The sequence below is a fragment of the Xiphophorus maculatus genome, chromosome 14 (genome assembly GCF_002775205.1).
Source record: "Xiphophorus maculatus strain JP 163 A chromosome 14, X_maculatus-5.0-male, whole genome shotgun sequence".
In the NCBI taxonomy this organism is placed as follows: domain Eukaryota; kingdom Metazoa; phylum Chordata; class Actinopteri; order Cyprinodontiformes; family Poeciliidae; genus Xiphophorus; species Xiphophorus maculatus.
Window position 1 is genome coordinate 25,428,164 of NC_036456.1, and position 20,443 is coordinate 25,448,606.

The window sequence follows — 20,443 nt, forward strand, 5'->3', positions numbered from 1 at the left end:
TCTGTTCATCAATAAATTTTGTTTATCTGATTCCTCCATCTCCTGTTTGTGTTCTGCATGTGGGTTAAGCGAATAGCGTCCAACATGACAGTTATGAAGTATTTCTGCTCTTACTGGAGTAAAACTTCTGTATTTTCTATTCATTGAAGGAAAAACAAACATGTTTTAACCAGAAACCCACCAGACACAAACACACACCTGCAGTTTTTGTTAAAGTTTCAAACATTTTTTATTGACAGGAAGTGTTTTAATTTTTATTTTTGTTTGATTATTATTTTGTTATTATAGAAATTATTGTCATTTTTCCCATTAAAATCCCCAAATTTCCAAATGACTTCATATTTTGGTCCGTCTGATCATTAAATTTTTAAATATTAAATGATTTATAATTTGATCAGTCACTCAGTACTTGAGCAAACTTTTTACCAAATACTTTTTCAAGCTACTTTTTACTTTTACTTGAGTAAAATTTTTGAATACTGAGTAACAGTAAAAATAAAAAAGAGTATTTGGGAAAACTAGTATTAAAGTGTTGCGTAACTGTTTCATCATTACGTCTGATTTAATTTTAAAGTTATGCAATTATGTTGTAATAGTTTAATCATTATGATGACTCAGCTCCAACAGCTTCACTTTTTTTTCTACTTGTATAAAATGCTTAATTAGCAAAGTTATCAAACATACTGAGGGCGAAGATGGTGGGAAACAAGCAGAGTTGTAATTTATTCTCCAGTAATTTTGTGGTTTTTGTTTTTGTTAGGGTGAGTTTCACCTTTCACCTTTCACCTTTCACCTCATGATTTCTGCAGATTTTCACCAGCAGCTTCACGGCCGTAGCTTCGCTTTTATAAGTAATAAAGTAATCAGCAACTAAGTAATTATTTTAAGATGATCAATAGTTTATTAGGCACCAGTAAATCATAATAAATATACTCTGAATCATTCAGCTTTGACTATGCTCTGAAGTTTATACACTCACCTGTTCTGTTTTAATTGACCAATTGTAACCCCTCTGTGACATGATGGTCGATCATTTAGTGATCATTACAGTTTTTGGCGTCTATTATATCCAATTCTTTCTGATAATGTGATGATAAAGGTATATTCCCAATTATAAAATGACATCTGGTCATTGAGAAATAAGTCATAATGCATCAAAATATGGACTCAATATTTCACTGTTTTCACCATAATGTCGACTTCATTTCATTTGCACTTTGATTCTGATCAATTTATGACAGTGATTGATTATTGGGGTCTTTCTGCATTGAGTCTCTCCACTCTGGCTAATTTTAAATGATTTTGAATTAAATTTTTCTTATGTCAAGATGAATCAATCTAATATCTTAAGTTAAACTTTTATGTATTTTCATAATTTCCTGTATGTTGTTATGAGCTGATCAACTCTTGCATCATGGGAAACATTTGTTTAGAGTTTGGCTCTTAATCTACTGTTTTATTATCAGTTTTAATCAGTGCTGTCCACAACTATTTAAATTCTGACCCTTTATTAAAGAAACTATTTAGTTTTTGCTTTAATTTTGTGGAATTTACAGTATCTATATTTCTTTTTTGAAAACAAAATCTGCTTGTTGTATTCATTTTTCAGATGTACTTTGTTTTTGTATCTGGATATTTAGTGAGAAACAATAGACAAGACAATTTCCCTCCATCTTCTGGTCTCAATTCTGAATTACATCTTGTGTTTGCTCCTGTCATTTTAACCATTACCAAATTATCACCCCATAAAAAATGAGTAACACTCTAAATGTGAAAGTAAAATCAAACTTTCCTATATCCTAAAGTATCCTAAAGTCTTACTTTATGACTTAGTTTGCTGAAAACTTCAGGAATAAGTTGGATTAAGACGTACAAAGAAATCAGAAAAGCAAACACTTTCCCCTGCAGGAATCAAGCTTCATTCTCACAATTTTCCACTAGGGGGCAGCAGTCATATGCTGTTATTTCCACTGAGTTGGAGTAACGAAGAAGAGACTAGAAAAAGAAAATCTGAACTGGTCTGGAAGGTTAATACAACAACAATAATAACAATAATAATAATAACAGATCAAACCATCCAGTGATTTATAAACTAAGAATAAAAAGTTTATTTCTTACAAAATACTTGAATAATCCTGCCTTCACTTTAAGGCTGTACCACACAAGCATGTTTTTAATTAGGACAAAATTTTAAATTAGTGCTTGAATATTTGAAATCTTAAACTTTTTAATATATGTATATATTATACCAAAGTAAATAAACTAGATGCTCTTATTCAGGGTTGGTAGATAAGTATAGGTAAATATCCTCTGGTCTAATTCCTTTTCAGGGTTAGAATAAAAAGTCTAAAAAGTCTAAAACGTTGTTGCTAAGGAAATTTTTCTGGATTCTAGTCCTTGTTCTGAGTTGCTAAATAAATGTAAGTAAGTAATTATTCTCTGGACTCTAAGTGCGCTCTGAATTTGTGAAAGTAATCAGTTCTCCACCGTTTCATATTTTCTAAGAAAGTGTTTAAGTGTTCAAATGAAAAAAGAAATTCATTCTTTCTAATAAGTTGCTTCTACTTTGTCAGATAAGCTGCCAGACCTGGAGTTCACCTGGTATGAGGAAACGATCTACAAAGCAATCGGAGATTAAAATCTCACACAGCAGTGAGAACTTCATGTTTGTAGATCACTGAACCAATATTTCCTACCCTGAAACGTTGATACTTCATTACTTTTTTATGTTATTTCAAATAACAGAAAATAAGATAAGAAATTTCTTCTCAAAGACTTTTATGAGATTTATGCAACCCTTCCAGATTCAACTAGAAACGTTTGAGTCAATAAAATGGGCACCAGGTTGGTATTAACTTTTAAATACTTATTTTATTGCAAAACAAGCATTTTTTTGTATTCAAAATAATTTTATTGTATGTCACATCTTCAGTCTAACATTCATTCCCAGCTAAGCCATGTAAAATCAAAATGAAATCGAATATTTTGATGTTCATCATCATGCAGAAAGCTTCATAAATGTGGTTGATTACAGAGTGTGAAAAATAAAATCCTGAATCAACGAGTCACTAAAACCATTTTCCTGCAAGAAGTCGCCACTATGTGGCATTTTTTACTTCCAATGAACCGCTGCTCAGGATCCTAATGCTGATGGTTTGTGGCAGCCCATAGCTAATCAGTTCTTCCTTAATCTGGAAAAGAAAACACACAGTTGTAAGTGAGATAGAATCAGTGCTTCATCATAAACATTATTGATTCATTTCTGTGCTCAGAACAAATTTAAAATGTGTTTAAAGCTTAATAATGTCATGATGTGTGCTTTGATGGTTGACTGAAATGCAGAAAGGCAGAGAAGTGAAGTAAAAGAAAATGTTTAATAACAAAAATGATGGAAAACTTTTTCTTTTCTTTTTTATTTTTTTTTTATCACAGGGAGCCAGAGCAGAACAAAAACCATAAATCCAATGGAAAGGCCAGCAGGGAACCAGGGAAGAAAGAAGACAGTAACCGGGTTTAACAAGAGGAACCAGCAAGGACTGAAAATGAAAACTGAAAACCTCCTTAATACCAGGAGGTTGAATTATGAACAAGAGAGAGAGAGAGAGAGAGAGAAAAGCAGTTTAACTAGAAAAACCAGCTGAAGCTGGGATTGCTGTTACTCACCAGCTGGGCGAGGGCCTCCTTATCATTTATCAGTGACACGGTGGCTGAGATCTTTGCATTCAGGGCAATAACATAATCTAGAAGATTAGGACACAAATTTAGCACAGAATAGTTCAGATTAACACCTATTTCATATTAAAGGTCCCAGTAACAGCTTCAAAAGTGAAACTCTGATACTTACATGGTCCGGGTTCAGGTGTTGTTTGGTTTGCAGCGGTACTGATGGATGTAGTGCTGGTCGTTGGTGGTCGGGCTGTTGTTATGCCCACTGCAGCTGTTGGTGTACTGGTAGTGGGTCCGGTTGTAGTTACAGCTGCAGCCGAGTCTGACAAAACAAGAGATCAGCAAAGAAAAATCAGAGGAGTTCAGGAACAAATGGCAGCCATTTTTTAAAAAAGGAGAAAGATTGAAGGCTTCCACTGACTTTCTGCAACCGTCACAACGACGCAGCGAAGGTCAGAGGTTAACACGGAGCTGGAGAAGCTGTGGAAGAAAGTCAGAGAAACTTTATCAACCCTTTAAATACAGTTTACTCACAGCGATGCGTTAATATCCACAGTGAACACATTTCAGAAAGATTTACACCCTTTGATTTTTCATATTCAGTAGCATTACAGTCAAACTTCAGTGCATTTTATTAGACTGATGGATCAACAGAAAGTAGTTCTGTTGTCTTTACTATTATCAATTTTTTAAACTATTGAAAAAGATTCTACAATAAATGACTCAAGCATTACCAGATTATGGTAACATTTTAGTCAGGATACAGAAAGTTGATTTTTTTAATAATGCCACTCAATTAAATAAAAAGTAAATAAATTAATATGAAAATAAAAATTATTTAAAGCGATATTCATTCTTTAATTTATCAAACAATGACATCATGTTCTGTAACAATTTAAAGTGAATTAATTGCAGTAGTTGGAGTTAATTACGGTGTTCAGTGTTGAAGTGTCTTAGACAGAATATTATTGCAACACAATATAACTTACTAGTATCCTGCAGATCTGTATCTATTTAATAGTTTGTCTTTTACTGACTGCTGATGTTTTACACATGGCAGATAAAAATTTCATAGATATAATTGATGAAGACTGTGCTAGCTTTGATTATACTTTGAGACCAACTGCACTTCTGATTTTAATGTGTCTTACTGGTAAATGGAAAAAATGTGATGTTTTAATTGCTCATTTCGTGTTTTCATGTTTTAAAGTGCTATACACATAAAACTTGATTAGATTTTTTGGATTTGATTTTAAAGCTTTACAGTGACTTTCTTCAGTTTCAGTGTTAGTGAAGACGTGTTGGACGGTCGAACGCTACGGATGAGTCCAGTGAAAACCTGAAATCATCTGAGATCTGGACCAAACTGCTTCTCATCTCGTCTTGTGAATATTTTCAAAAAAATATTGAAAATCACAAACTGTGGATTGTCTGTTAACAATTTGAAGGCACATTTTTCTGAGATAGTCCCTTATTGACTCTCTGCCACAAAGAGTTTCTTTTCTTTTTAAGATTTTTTTTATCATTAGTGACCTTTATTGACAAAAATGAGACAGGAAATGGGCATAAAAAGGAAGCAAAGATATGCAGCAAAGGATTCAAGGTCTGGAATTAAATTGAGGATGGATTTAGCAAACTTTCATGTAATAAAAAATATTGATGCGAGTGGATACTAACTTTGCCCGGACAACAAAGCAGATGGGATGGCTAAGTCCTCCTTCAGAGTCAGATGGCGTCCATGTCAGGGTGAAGGTTCCCGACCCTGATTCGCTCCTGATCACATTGTACGGGCCGCTGAACAGAAGGTCAGTGATCCTTCAAACACAAAAATCAGAACTGTTAGGTGATATTTCGCGAATTTCCACATGACTTCACATTTTAAATGACCTCCTTTGTCCATCCATCTATCGTCTATACACACTTATGCTTGTAGGGTTGCAGAAAGGAGACTGACTGCTGGAAACAGTGATTTTTTCCAGCAGTCATTGGGTGAGAGGCAGGGCACACCTTGGACAACCACACATACCTACAGACAACTTAAATCAGGGGAATCCAAACTTTTGGCCAAATGTATACACAATTGTACATTCAAACGTAATCACATTTGAAAAACCAACACACCTAAAATCAAGCTAACAAAGTAGCTTCATGTTTATTGTTAGTCCAAAACTTGAAAGGAATTTTTGCAGCGGTTTATTCAGGCCATTGTAGATATATATATAAAAAAGGATTACATTTCTGCCTAAACCTTTTGTGATTCATTTTGTGATTAATCTCTGAAATCTTCCAGAAATGTGGAAATTTATTACTTACTACTCCTTTAATTTTGCATGTTTGCTGTATTACAAGAAACACAGTTTTCAGTTTCTCTTGGGCTCGATTGAGTAAATTTATTTTGAGTAATAACAGGATTTGGGTCACTTTCTTTCAAAACATTTGCTATATTTAGCCAAATTCAAGAAAGAATAAAAGCTGATGTGGGTGCAGCGAAGTTGCTTTTGCTGCACCCACTGGGTTTTACCTGTTGTTAAAACTTGGTTATGAAAACATGAATACTTTGTATTGTACTTTACATTTCCCTGCATTAGAAAATTACGTTGGTAGCAAATTTGACCCCAATTACAAATTAAAAGACTCCATCTGCAGTCCCAGAGCCACAAATGGCCCCCGGGCCGCACTTTGGACACCCCTGATTTAGCGAGACCAATTCAGAGTATGTGGAGAAAATGCAAACTCCGTGCAAAAAGAGTTCAGGCCTGGATTTGAGCCCAGGACATTCTTGATGCAAGCATCACAGCTACCAGTAAACACCACACGCTTCTTTGCAGTGAAACTAAAACTGTTGAATGACTAATAACAAAAACAGTCAAGTTCAATCCTACCCCTTGTTTCTACTTTAAGCTCAATCCAGTCTCAACAAACCCGTCGAGCTGGAACCAGTTCTTTCTACCAGGTTGTTGTGTTCAGCTCAGCCTCTTTGAAACAGTTTTTGCTTTCTCTTACTCAGACTGCGATGCTTCGGCCCTGACAGTGATTTCCAGGGTCTGATTGATGGTGGTGCTGATTTTTGCCCCATTGTCTGGAGTTGGAGGCAGGAATCTGGGCAGATAGACGCCTTCAGTGCAGGACGGTGCAACAGGATCAACTGCAACAGAAATAGTACATTTGTAAAGCGCATCATTAGAATCACTTCAGGTGTTGGTGTATAAGCACAGATCAGTCTTTCTCAAGCTGTGCCCCCAAAACCCTGGTGGTCCGCAGGTGCCCCCTAGTGGTCCTCGACGTACTGCATATACAGTAAATGACAGTTTATTTAAGCTCAAAGTGTGACACTTACAGTCAGCTTACCAAAGAATTGTGTTTAAAAATAACAATGGATAATTAGCTTAAGCCTGGGTCACTCAAAAGAAAAGCTAAAGATGCCAGGATTACCTATATGATCAGAGGAATTCATGTCTGCAGGAATATTATTTTTGCAGTTTCTCAGATCGAACGTCTGTTTTTAGAACATTATTACAATACACAGCATGCCACCAACACCGCTGCACCCCACGCTGACTAACTGCATCTTAGCACCTAAAATAAAATGAATATTTACTTCAGGCTTTCTTTGACTGACAGAAAACTTTAGTTTCTGCCGAAGCAATTCAGGTTTATTATTCTTTTATTATGCTTCTAAACTATAAATGTACTTGTAGTAAAGCACGGTTTTTAATCTTTTTTTATCTCCATGTGTTTTACATCATAGGAAAACTTAGAATCTACACTTTCAGAATCTGCAAAGAACTCAAAAAGTAGACTTACAAAACAGAACCATCCATCTCATTAGGATGAACAAAGAAGACTTGAGTAATTTTCTGTACATGTAAAAGAGTTTAATAAAAGCCTTTGTTGTACCTTTAAAAACAAACTGGACAGGTATCTTGTTGAGGACGTCTCCTGTGTACCTCTGTGACATTCCACCATTTGCTTGAGTCAAGGTGATCGTCTGTCCGGCAACGTCCTCCATCATGAGCTGCACAGCGTACGAACCTTCATTACTGCTGCTGGTGGGGCTGAATGTCAGAGCACACGACTGCAAGAAAGCAGAAAGAGAAGAAAGGGTCTAAACTAAAATCACAACAAAATGTTTACACAAGCTGAAACCCTGAAGGTCAAACAGACTCAGGAGAACTGAGTTATTTCTGTGAGCACATGATTCAGATTTCAGTCAAACAGAACAATTGCCTACATTTCCTGTAACAAATTCCTTTATTTCTCTCGATCTGGAAGAATGTTGGAAAGTTTGATGAGCTCCCAACTCCACAGAGTGAATACATGCATGTGCATTTAGATCAGTGTTCAACTGAGTCAGGACCAAGAATGCAGCTCTGGAAAAAATAAGAGCCCACTGCACTGAACCCCATTGAAAACCTCATAATTATCCCACCAAGTATTGATTTCTGAACTCTTCCTGAGTTAAAACGTCAGTATTGTTGTTTCTAAATGAATGTGAACTTGTTTTCTTTGCATTATTTGAGGTCTGAAATCGTTGCATCTTTTTCCTAATACTGACCATTTCTCATTTTCTGCTAATAAAAACTAAATTTTTGCTTGGGAAAAAAGAGACATGTTGTCAGTAGTTTATAGAATAAAAGAACAATGATCATTTTACTCAAACATATTATAAAAAAGCAAGATCAGAGAATCTGACCAGTTTAAGAGGTCTCTTAATTTTTTCCAGAACTGTATTACTTATTACTCTGATGTCAAATTCTACTCAGTTTATATGGTATATAAAATGATCACCAGCCAAATAGAAGATCAATTTTAATTTATAAGACTCACATTAAGGTGTCATTTTCTTTTTATCTTTTTTACCTTTGACTTTGGAAAAGTTTCCTTGATGACTAGAGGACAACTGGCAGATTTGTAGTTTTTAAAGCTTATCTTTAACCTGATTACCTGTCTAGAAATATAAATAAGTTTATATATGGTATATATATATATATATATATATATATATATATATATATATATATATATATATATATATGCAAAACGTACTTAAATTTATAGTTTGGTTGGTTAATCAGTTTTAACCTGAGTGAGTTAGACTTGATTAACTCACTGGCTTAAATAAAGTTTAATTTATTGAAAATTGCATAGATATTGTTTCTTACTGTAGCTGCAGAATTCTTATAATTGTCATTAAAGAATAATTAGTTATCTGTTCTTTTACTACAGACCTGATCCAGGTGTTACTTACGGATGAGAGGTCGATGACAGGTGCCGGTGTGCAGACGTCACACTCGGATGCATTTTGTGCATCTCTGCATCTTATTTCATCTCCATCCGGGTCAAATGCCAACAGGCTGATGTTTCTCTGACAATTAGAAGGAACTCTGGAACAACGAAACCAACAAATGTTTTACACCCACATTTTGATCCTATCAGTGGTTAAAACCCTCAGTTTGTTCACAGTTTAAAAGAAAAGTGTTGTGTTCAAGTATCTTGACTGATCAGTTCTTCTACGTTTCTTTTCTCTACATTGTTTTGTTTCAGCTGCATAAAAAGCATTTCGTCCTTTAAGGAAAAACTTACCCTAACAGAACCCATTCTCTCCTTAAGTATATAATTTACGTCATAAAACATTTTCTTGTATGTAGTTTTTGAAAAAGACTTTAGCAAAGTGTGAATGTTGTTTTGTCCCTAAGCAAATATGTGAGAGGAAATGCTAGATTACCAAAATATGTTAATTTTCATGTTGTTTTTTGTATGTTAGCATTATTGCTTAGAGTTATTGTAAAGATAAAACTGACTTAGATGTAAAGCCTGTCGTTTGAAGACGGGACTTACAATCAATAAGACTAAAACTCAGATTGAGGTTTAACAATTTTAACAATTATATATGATGCAAATACCAAGAAGGGAAAAATTAAAATCACCTCAGAACAGGAAGGACCGTGGTCAGTGGAGATGTGTTGGGTTTGCCGGTATCGGAGCGGATTCCTCCCTCATCCTGCATTTGGACTCTGAACGAAGCAATCCCATTCCTGTTGTCTGTCCAGTTCCCACCAGAAAACCTGCAAAGGGACAAGTTATCAATCAATCAATCAAATTTTATTTGTATAGCACATTTCAGCAGCAAGACATTTCAAAGTGCTTTACATCATTACAAACACAGAAACACAATGCAACATAGAATCAATCATTAAGTCAAGTTACATCAATAAATTTGTAATTGATTACATTTCAAATACAATTCTAAACAGGTGGGTTTTTAGTTGAGATTTAAAAGTTAGAAAGTTTTCAGACGTAACTGGTAGCCAGAGAACCCAAAAACTGCAACATAAGCACTGAAAAATTAAAGGTATAAAGAATCCATCCAAGAAATGACTCAAGTTAGAGTAAAAAAGTATTTTGTAAAAAGTCTCAAGTACTGAATAACTGATCAAATTATTAATCGTTTGGGTGAAAATTACATCAGATGAACCAAAACATAAAGCTAAGTGGAAAGTTTGCTATTTTCAGGACGAAAATTACAATAATTCATGTAAGTAACAAAAATAACAAAATCAGGCAAAATAAATGTTTCCATATCCGTTTCCTTCAATGAAAAACTTCAGAAACTTTAACAGAAACTGCAAGTTTTTGTCTGTCTGGTGAATTTCTGGTTAAAACATGTTTGTTTTTCATTCAGTGGGTAGAACATCCTGAAATTTTACTCTAATAAGGATAGAAATACTTGATAATAAAGTTACTCAAGTAAAAGTACAAAGTACAGTTTAGTAGAAATACTCCAAAAAGAACATGTTTCCAAAAAAGGTACTTAAGTTAATGTAATTGAGTAAAAGCTACCCAATTCTACTAAGTATCTCCAGAACAATGATTAAATGTCTTCACGTTGATCAGTTCTGAGTTTATTCCTGTGTTACTCTGAGGTGAACTCACCCAAACTGACTCAGCTGGCTCCCATTATTCACACTGGTAACCAGTCTTTCTTTCTGACACCATTCGCCGCTGATTTCCTGGATTTTGTTCAAGGTTATCTCTGAAAAATTGCAGCCGTTTCCACAAACCTGTGCATCAACCTCTGCACATGTGCTGAAGCTGTACAGGTAGCGAGCCACGGTCTGTGGATTGAAAATAGGAGAGTTTAATAAAATCCAGAGGAAAGGAGAAGCTATAAAATGGTTGAACTCACCGGGAATCCACCTGCTTGGAGGTCTTTAGCTGAGTAGCTGTACACAAAGCCATAATAATCAGCCTGTGACCCGCTGATCAGAAGCAGCAGCAGCAGGACAGACGATAACATGTTGACTGAATCAGTGCCTCTGTGCACAGACTGGATGTTGTTAGAAACAAAAGGCTTTGTGCTTGAAGAGACTCCCACTCCTTCCCTCTTTGTCTGCTAAGCATCACAGATACTGAAGGTCAGACAGGATAAAGTCACACAAAGGAAACAGACTTTACCTGGAATGAGGAAACGTCGCCGTCTTTGGGGTGGAAGGTGTTGAAATACAGCAAAAACAAATTACAAATTACATTTAAACAGGAATTTAATTCAGTAAAGGGACAAATTTTAAACTCTGATATTTGTGAAATTGTTCGCACAATATTTCTGTTTATGTTTCTTATAGGATTTTATTTATTTATTTTTTTTACTCTACGGGTGTTTTTCACAGTTCACTGTATTGATGGACTTTAAAATATTGTTGTCAGTTTATAAATCACTGGTTCTGGTTCTGGTTCTGGTCTGAATCCCCAGAACCAGAACCAAACATGGAGAAGCACAAACCCAGCTGCTTAGAGTTACTTTTGGATATTAATAAATGAAGCTTTGACCAACATTTTGAGGTGCAATGATGGCACTTGATAAAATGCAATGTTTACTTGTTTACTGTCTTTTATGACTTTGTATTTTTGTGACTTTGAAATACCTTGTTTTAAAAATAAAATTGATTGATTGATTGATTGATTGATTGATTGATTGATTGATTGATTGATTGATTGATTGATTATGTGTTTCTTGGTGAATTTATTTGAGTTTCTCCTGCTCCGCCTTTTCTTTTTGCTTACGCCATCAAATTTTACTGCTACATTTCTCAGAACAGGTTCCTCTTTGTCTCTGTTGTTCTGCCAGGAAACATGTTGGCATAATGAGTCACAGTCAAACCTCTTAATGGGTCACATTCATCACTTCACCTTCTTTCACACCTGGATGAATGTACCAGCAGAGCTTGATCCACCTCGGACATGACAGACACGTCCCTGAAGGCGGCGTTTGTTTGGCCTCTTAGTTTTTCATTTTTACTCCTATTGCATAAACATGTGGGAAAGATTTCCTTTTTTTTTTTTCCTAAACAGGACGGATTACTAGTCCTGGTATATTTAGTTAAAATTACTTCTAAAGATAAAACCTTATCTGAACAAGGACAGATTTTACATATCTTTTTTCCTTTTCATAAATACAAGCAAATCCATTTAATTGCACAGAAGAAGCCATAGTTTAATACAAGTGTTGAAGGATTACTCTGAAACTCATCATGTTTTGGTCATAAACTTTATTTACATAGGGAGAACAAAAAAAAACAACAAAAAAACTGTGTTTTCCCATTTTCTCTGTTTTTATTCTCACATGGCCCTGCTGGTGCATAAAACACAATAATGCAAGAGGGAATACATCAAATAATTGTTTAAGGCTTCTAATTTTTTACCTTTAAACTCATCAGCATTTCATAACAGAACAATTACTTTCATGTGGATCATTCCTCTCACGCCAAGTTTTGTTCATAACCAGAACTTTTCACTTTCGCCTTTTCAGCTTTTTACGTTTATTAACCATGATAGACTGTGTCTACATAAAATACTTTTAACAGAAATTTATTCTGCACAAAAACAGAAAGGTAAAGCCGTCAGCAAAATATCATCAAGAACCGTTTCCAGCGTAAAATGCAAAGAATGCAGAAAACCTTGATTTTAACATCGAGAAGCGAGTCTGGGATCCTAAATGAAGGACCTTTGATTTTGTTACCAAGCTCTTCTGGAAACTGAATTTTATCCAAAAGCTGTCTTTTTAAAGGCTTTATTCTATTACTAGGAAAAAAAACAGTGTTACTATACAATTTTATAATTGGTAAACAACTGGAAATATTATGCATTAGAGTATTCTGGATAATAACTTTTCATTAAGGTTCACCAAAATAAGTATAACCCCCTGAATGTGAAGAAAAACTGAAGGAAACATATTTCTAGCCACATTGAGGCTCAGATTCAGGCTGTCGCCTTCACCACACCATCACTTAACAGCTTTAACATTATATCTGGAGGCAGCCCTCGTCTTTTCAGCTCATCTTTGATCTGGAGAGGAAAACACAATTCCCTAAGTTAAAATAACATTTTGTCAAGGAAGAATAGCAATGCACAAAAGGAAAACAAAAGTAATTTACTGCAGAAACAAATAAACTTAGCAGATTAGAATAAAACTGATAATCATTAACATTGAGCAAGGTTACTGACCAGCTTTATGATGGTTGCAGAGTCATTCTCCAGTGATAGTGAAGTGTAAAGCTTTACATTCAGAGCCAAAACATAATCTAGAAGAAGCACAGAGAGTCAACATTACTACTTAAAACAGGATCATTAATCAATAAGGATCATTGGCCATGTATTCTGTGGTGAGTCATCTTTTCCAACATTTAAATCTTTAACATTCATTTTAAACCAAATGCAAAAATATGTGTCCCTATGGAATATTTTGTCCATTAGCTTCCATTCAAACTCCATTTTGTTGAAATGCAATTTAGTTTCTGTTTTCCTGGAATTTAAATTCCTTATATATGTTTTACAAATATCTTTATTCATTATTTCCCTAAATAGTGATAGTAATTATCATTATTATTATCATTATCATTATTATTATTATTATTATTATTATTATTATTATTATTATTATTATTATTCACTAAAAAATAGTTTACTGTCAAATAATGTGTGGGTATTATTTATTATTATTATTATTATTATTATTATTATTATTATTATTATTATTATTATTATTATTATTATTATACTCTTATTACCATAGCAACCAGTAACTGGCGGCTCCTCCCCCTTTTTTCTGTTGCTGTCTGTTAACTGTGTTAGCATCAGCTCTGTTTTTTTTTACAAGTATTATATTTTCACATATATTTTCAACAAATTTAAATGTATACATTGATTCATGTGTATTGTCATTATTAATGCTGCTCATTTTAGCTGTGTTTAATTTTACAGCTAACTGTTGCTAACTGTGGCTAACTGCTGCTAACTGTTGCTCACTGTTCATTGGGAAATATTGCCCTGTAGTTTGTTTAGGGTTATTTGCTCGTTTTTATTTAATGTAAAGGGGCAGAAGCTGTCAGACTGATGTTAACTACCAACTTGATTTTCTCTTTTAAACAAATACAATGAATCAGGTTGCCTCTGTTGTGAAGTCGGCCATATTGGACCAGAGATGAACATAGAAGAGTTACACATGCACAAGCCAACATTCTTGTTCGTAAGTGCAGATTGTGTTCTGTTTCAGTGAAAGTGGATTTTTCTAAAGTAAACTGTACTCCTTTGTATTCAGTATACAGAAATTCAAAGTGGCGTGTAATGATGTAATGAGGATGTAATGAGGATGTGATGAGGATGTGATGAGGATGCTGCTTAGGATGAGGCACAGCAGTTGATGATGAACCATCTACTGTCAAACAATATGTGGATGGAAACTTTCAAAAGACCATTTCTTTAGTTCCAGGGACAACGATGGAGCACTTCATCAAGAAAAATGTAACCATAAATGTTGCTGCTAGTTCCCTGCCATTACTTATAATAGCAAATCTAAAAAACTACAAATTTAGCAGGTTTGGTGAAGATCTCTAACTTCAACTTCAGTCACACTTACATGGTCCTGGTGCAAATGTTGCAGAGGGTTGGTTGGTAGTTGGTGGGAACACAATCGTAGTTGAAGGAAGTGCAGTTGTTGTGGTGGGTTGATCGGTTGTAGTTGGTGGAGGTGCAGTCGTAATTGGTGGGGGTATGGTTGTAGTTGGTGGGGGTGGAGGTGCAGTCGTAAGTGGTGGAAGTATAGTTATAATCGGTGGAGGTGCAGTTGTTGTTGGTGGGGGTGCAGTCGTAGTCGGTGGAGGTGCAGTCGTAGTCGGTGGAGGTGCAGTCGTAGTCGGTGGAGGTGCAGTCGTAATTGGTGGAAGTATAGTTATAATCGGTGGAGGTGCAGTTGTTGTTGGTGGGGGTGCAGTTGTAGTTGGTGGAGGTGCAGTTGTAGTTGGTGGAGGTGCAGTCGTAGTCGGTGGAGGTGCAGTCGTAGTCGGTGGAGGTGCAGTCGTAGTCGGTGGAGGTGCAGTCGTAATTGGTGGAAGTATAGTTATAATCGGTGGAGGTGCAGTTGTTGTTGGTGGGGGTGCAGTTGTAGTTGGTGGAGGTGCAGTTGTAGTTGGTGGAGGTGCAGTTGTTGTTGGTGGTGGTGCAGTTGTAGTTGGTGGGGGTGCAGTTGTAGTTGGTGGGGGTGCAGTCGTAGTCGGTGCAGTCGTAGTTGGTGCAGTTGTAGTTGGTGCAGTTGTAGTTGGTGAAGGTGTGGTTGTGAACGGAGGTTGGATTGTCATGAACATAGTTGATGGGGTTGCCGTTGTAGTCGGAGGGGAAACAGTTGCTGCAGCTGTGGATTATGCAGCAGATCAGCAGCAACATTATCACTTCAGGAAAATGTTGCTTGAATTCAAACTGAAAAGAAAAGTTGAGATTTCCACTCACTGCTCCCAGTCGTCACAAAGACACATCGAAAGTCAGACTGGTAGACGGAGCCGGAGGAGCTGTGGAGGTAATTAGAGAAACAGCTTAGATATAAAACTATAACCCATCAATTCAGTTTAACAACATATTAAAAAGGTAGATTATACAAACACAAATTAAGCACTAAATGATTTTGGACTTTCTCAATAATTAACCATGCAGATCCCTTTGGTGTTAAGAGATCGGAATAGAAATAACAAGACCACACGTAAAAAATATGAAGCAGCATTTTGAGAAATATTAAGAGTTTAAGCTTTTTTCCATACATTAATAAGATAAGACACTAACTTTGCTTGGACAACAAAGCAGAGAGTTTGTTTCAGTCCTGCATCCCTGGCTGATGGTGTCCATGTCAGGCTGAAGTTTCCTGATCCTGATGAACTCTTGGCTAAACCTATTGGTCCGCTGAACAGGAGCTGAGTGGTCCTTTAATAAACAGGAGAGACAGTTTGTTACATTTATATTTCCAATTTTTCCAACCTGCAAAGGCATCAGGTGTTTTTAAAGTCACAAACTCAGGTTATAAAATGTGGATTCAACCTTCAAAGTCATAATTCTACCATGTTTTTCATCCAGTAATAAATATCACAGTTTCAAATTAAATTTTTAGCTGTCTAATTAGTTAATTAACCAACTAATCTGCCTTCAGGCAGAAGATTCAGAGCAACCAGAACAAGAACCAACCGTCTCAGAGACAGTTTCTACCCGATAGCAATAACAAAACTAAATGCAATCAAAAACAACCATTAATCATCATGAATGATGTATGTGAGAATGTGGCTGTTCTTATTGATTAGTTGTTGTTTTTTTTACCAGTTATTTGTTAATTCTTACATTGTGTGTAAATTGTGAGACAGTTATTTTTTGTTTTTAAGCATATGCACTGACTGATGGCACTTTTTAAATTTCGTTGTTCTTGTGACAATGACAATAAAGATTTATCTCATCTTATCTTAAATATTTAAGTTGAAGCTAAATATTTTGCTCATAGCTAAATATTTAGGTAATTAAGTAAAGTAAGTTCACTTGCTGGTAACCGTTAATGGACTACCAAAGTAAACTCCTGCTTTCAAATCAGTTCCTGTCATCTCTTTATCATCATTTCTTGCTTTCTTTTCTTGTACATTTCAGCTTAAACCAAGAGATGAGCCATTTTAAAGTTATTACAGACCCTTACCAATGGATCTACAGCAACAGTTACTGCTAAGGAAGGATTCAGTCTGACCAGGAAGTGACATGGACGTTCTCAAGACCCAGTTTTTATTTTGATAGTCAACATGTCAAAGTGCGGTTGTAGGATGGTGAGGTAGGCGCGGTGGATCCAGGTTATGGTGAGAAAAATGATGATTTAATTATGAAAGTACAAAACATCCAGGCAGCACAGGTGAGCAAAAGGCTAGGAGCTCAATCTCTGGTAGCAACTGGTACAGGGCAAAAGCAAAGACATGTGACACGACAGGATAAACACAACAGGGATCCGACAAGGAGCAGGGAACCTTCCTTGTGTATTCCTTCCTTAAATACACAAGGAAGGTAATCAGGGGAAATGAGGGACATCTGAGGACAATCAAGGGCTAAAGGGACAACATGGAGACAAAAAGGGAACACAGAAACCTAAATAAAACATAGAAAAACCAAATCCTCACACAACATCCACTTATTGGTAGTGAATTTGCATATTAACACAAACATGCTAAATATTTAGTTTGCAAACTAAGTTTGCAGCTTAAAGTTGAGCTTAGAGCTAAACTAAATATATATTGATCTAAATAAACAGCTTGCTAAAAAATTTAGTTTGGAGATAAAAAATAAATTTTGAGCTAGATAATTAGTAGGTAAAATAAATATTTAGCTTGACGGTAAAACTGTCATTTGGAGCAAAATATATAACTGACAAATTAGCTTGCTTATTAAATATTTAATTTGAAACTGACATTTATACACAAATGAATAAAATGGTGAAAATATGACTTGTGATATGTAACAGGCTAAATCACCCAAATCTTTGCTGATCAGTTTTGACCGTGTAACTTTAAAAACGGCAGCCGGCCGTTTCTGTTGGCATTGGCAACGCTTTTTGTTGGCATCATAACTGTTATGCTCAGACAACGGCTGTTTATACTGTTTTTTCAGTCAGAAACAAAATGAAGAAAACTTTTCTTGATTCTTGTTTCATTTGTATTTGATTCATCAATGTTGCTGCACTTGATGGGAGTTATTTAATGCATGAGGTTAGATTAAACTCCATGAAGGGTTAATTTTAGAGATCACTCACTCAGCCTGAGTTGCTTCTGCTCTGACGATGATTTCTAGAGTCTGGTTAACGTTGGTGAGGATCTGAGCTCCATGTTCAGGAGTTGGAGGCAGAAACCTGGGCAGATATTCACCTTCTGTGCAGGAAGGAGCTGCAGGATCCACTGGAAGAAAATAACAAAGAAACAAGTTAATTCTAGCTGAAAGGAACTGGTCAGTTTGGTCATTAAATCAAACATGAAGCTGCTGGAAGGTTAAATTTTGTTTCATCATGTTCGTTCATGAACTTTGGGCCAAAGTTGTGACTGTCTATTTTAATCGGTAATTGCTGATATTTCAAATGTTTTCCAACAAATCCAACATATTCAGCTCAGAAACAAACACTTCAAGTCCAGAGCAGCTCAATGTAGCTCAAACTAAGCTGATAAACTGCAGTTTTACCTCTGAAAACAAATTGGATAGGAATTTTGTTGATGGCGTCACTGGTTGTTTTCACTTCCTGAACACCAACACTATTAGTCAGAGTGACGTTCTGCCTGGGAAAATCCTCCACCATCATCTGAACCGCATACGGACCTTCATTGCTGCTGTTAGTGGGACTGAATGACAGAGAACAAGACTGGAAGAGAACAGAAAGGAGAAGAAAAAGATCCAAACTGAATCAAAGATTAAGTGGAATATTTTTTATTGTCATTTTACTGAAAATCAGATTCAACAGATAAGTAAGTAAAAGTAAACTAGATGAATAAAAATACAGTAAAGTACAAATAAAATTATTAAAAGTCCAATGTTAGAAAGTGCATGGGTTGCATGCAGGAATGAACTCTTTCTAATTCACTCATTAGTCACGTTTAATAAAGCATGAAGTAAATCCAGCCTAATCCAGTTCCTGTAACTCAAACATTTAATACTCACTGATGAGAGGCTGAGGACAGACGGAGGAGTGCAGATGAAACACTCTGAACCAGCTGCATATCTGCATCTAATGTCGTCTCCATCTGGATCAGAGACCAGCAGGTTGATGTTTCTCTGACAGTTTGAAGGAACTCTGACAGAAAAAGAAAAACACACCTCTATCAGTCCTTCAGGTGTTTGCTTCATAATATTAACCTGTCTGACTGGATCTTCATGTTTCTTCCTGATAAGACTTTGTTTTTAATCATCACTGTGTTTCCTTATGGAACAAACTACAGAATAATTTCAGTTCAGTTTGTAATGATAAACTTTCTACAGAACAAACCGACCGATTTATTGTCCATTGATTTATCTGATTAATTGTTTCAAATACAATATTGTTCACTTAGAAGAATCAGCATCAGCTGGATTATCAAATGAATAAAATCTACTTTTGTAAAAAAGCTAATAATCATTTTTTGCTTCTGATTCACAGAGTTTCATCTGCAAATGCTGACAAAAAATACAACGATGATCATCTCAATACGTTGCAGTCAGTCAAAGGCTTTAATAATGGATAAAATATTGTAAATAAATAACAGGATTACCTCACTAGAGGGATGATGTTGGTCTGGGGTGATGAACCTGGTTTGTTGATGTCAGAACGGTTTCTCAAGTCTAAGTGCAATTCAAAAACTGATGATACAATCCCATTTCTGTTTTCTGTCCAGGTTGTAGGAATAATCCTACAGTGGATGATAAGATCTACATTTTTATGGTTGAAATAATGCAGCATTTAAGATAAAATCTCTAAAGACAAACAAAACTATGTATTATTTTTATGAACTGACGAAAGATTTTCTTCTTTAGAAAACAGGAAAACCTAATCAGCCCAACTGATCAATCTGTCTTGCAGGAGTTTAGCATTTTTATCTGTTTTCAGTTATAATTTGAACATAATAAAATATATTTATAAAAATTTCTGATATATACTTACACAGTACTATATGAATTCAGGGATGACAAGCCAATCTCAATATTTACTTTCTGACACCATTCACCTCTGCTTTCATCGATTAGATAAACTGTCCTCCCACTACAGTCTCCACCACAAAAAGAAGAGACAAACTCTTCACATGAGCTGAAGCTCGCCCTGTAGTCCTCGGTTTTCTGTTTATTTAAAGAGAAGATTGGTGAATACATTTTATTTTTTCCTGAAAAAAATCTAATACTTTATTTTACAAATAAGCTCAACTTACTTGGTATCCTAATGGCTGAAGTTCTCCAACAGAGTAGCTAAAGACGACGCCATAGTAAGAAGCTTGAGCTCCGCTGATTAACAGCAGCAGCAACACAAACGACAACATGTTGACAGAGTGAAGGTTTCCTGAGAAAGACTGAAGGTTACTAGAGACAAATGAAGTTATTCTTCCACAGACAGGCTCTGGTCCACACCCACTAGTGATGGTTCACTGGTATGTCACAGCATAATGGACCAGGATGTCGTTTACCTGGTATGAGGAAAAAATCTGATGGCACAAAGATTACATTCAAGTTTAAAAAAGTGTGAAATATGATTTACAGTAACTGAAAAAGTCATAAATCTTTTGTTTAAGAAAATAAATGCACTAAGTGAGAGGAAACAATTTTATTTGTGAACAGATTTTAAAACTCAACCAGCTTCTTTTGAAGAAACGTCAAGTTTTTATATCAACACAGCTCAATATTTAGCAGCATCCATTAAATCCAGCCTTTATTTAATATAATGTTTTGATCATTCAAAATGTGAATTTATGTCAACAAACCTGTTGGA

At 35.5% G+C, this 20,443-nt stretch overlaps 2 protein-coding genes across 2 annotated transcripts; both read right to left on the bottom strand.

Moving 5' to 3' along the window:
- Positions 1-2,929: 2,929 nt before the first annotated feature.
- On the bottom strand, positions 2,930-10,966 carry LOC102220445. Its single transcript, XM_023345711.1, has 11 exons — positions 10,853-10,966; positions 10,600-10,781; positions 9,594-9,731; positions 8,915-9,050; positions 7,564-7,741; positions 6,670-6,811; positions 5,344-5,481; positions 4,088-4,146; positions 3,845-3,988; positions 3,664-3,740; positions 2,930-3,191 (listed from the first exon to the last, which is right to left on the bottom strand). Exons 1-11 carry the CDS (start codon positions 10,961-10,963, stop codon positions 3,099-3,101), a joined length of 1,398 nt encoding a protein of 465 aa, XP_023201479.1. The 5' UTR covers positions 10,964-10,966; the 3' UTR covers positions 2,930-3,098.
- Positions 10,967-12,205: 1,239 nt separating this feature from the next.
- Positions 12,206-20,048, bottom strand: LOC111610779 (mucin-5AC-like). The gene is made up of 11 exons (XM_023345686.1): positions 19,890-20,048; positions 19,628-19,800; positions 19,239-19,376; positions 18,652-18,784; positions 18,178-18,355; positions 17,759-17,900; positions 15,772-15,909; positions 15,445-15,503; positions 14,579-15,349; positions 13,168-13,244; positions 12,206-13,008 (listed from the first exon to the last, which is right to left on the bottom strand). Exons 1-11 carry the CDS (start codon positions 19,995-19,997, stop codon positions 12,922-12,924), a joined length of 2,004 nt encoding a protein of 667 aa, XP_023201454.1. The 5' UTR covers positions 19,998-20,048; the 3' UTR covers positions 12,206-12,921.
- Positions 20,049-20,443: the final 395 nt, after the last annotated feature.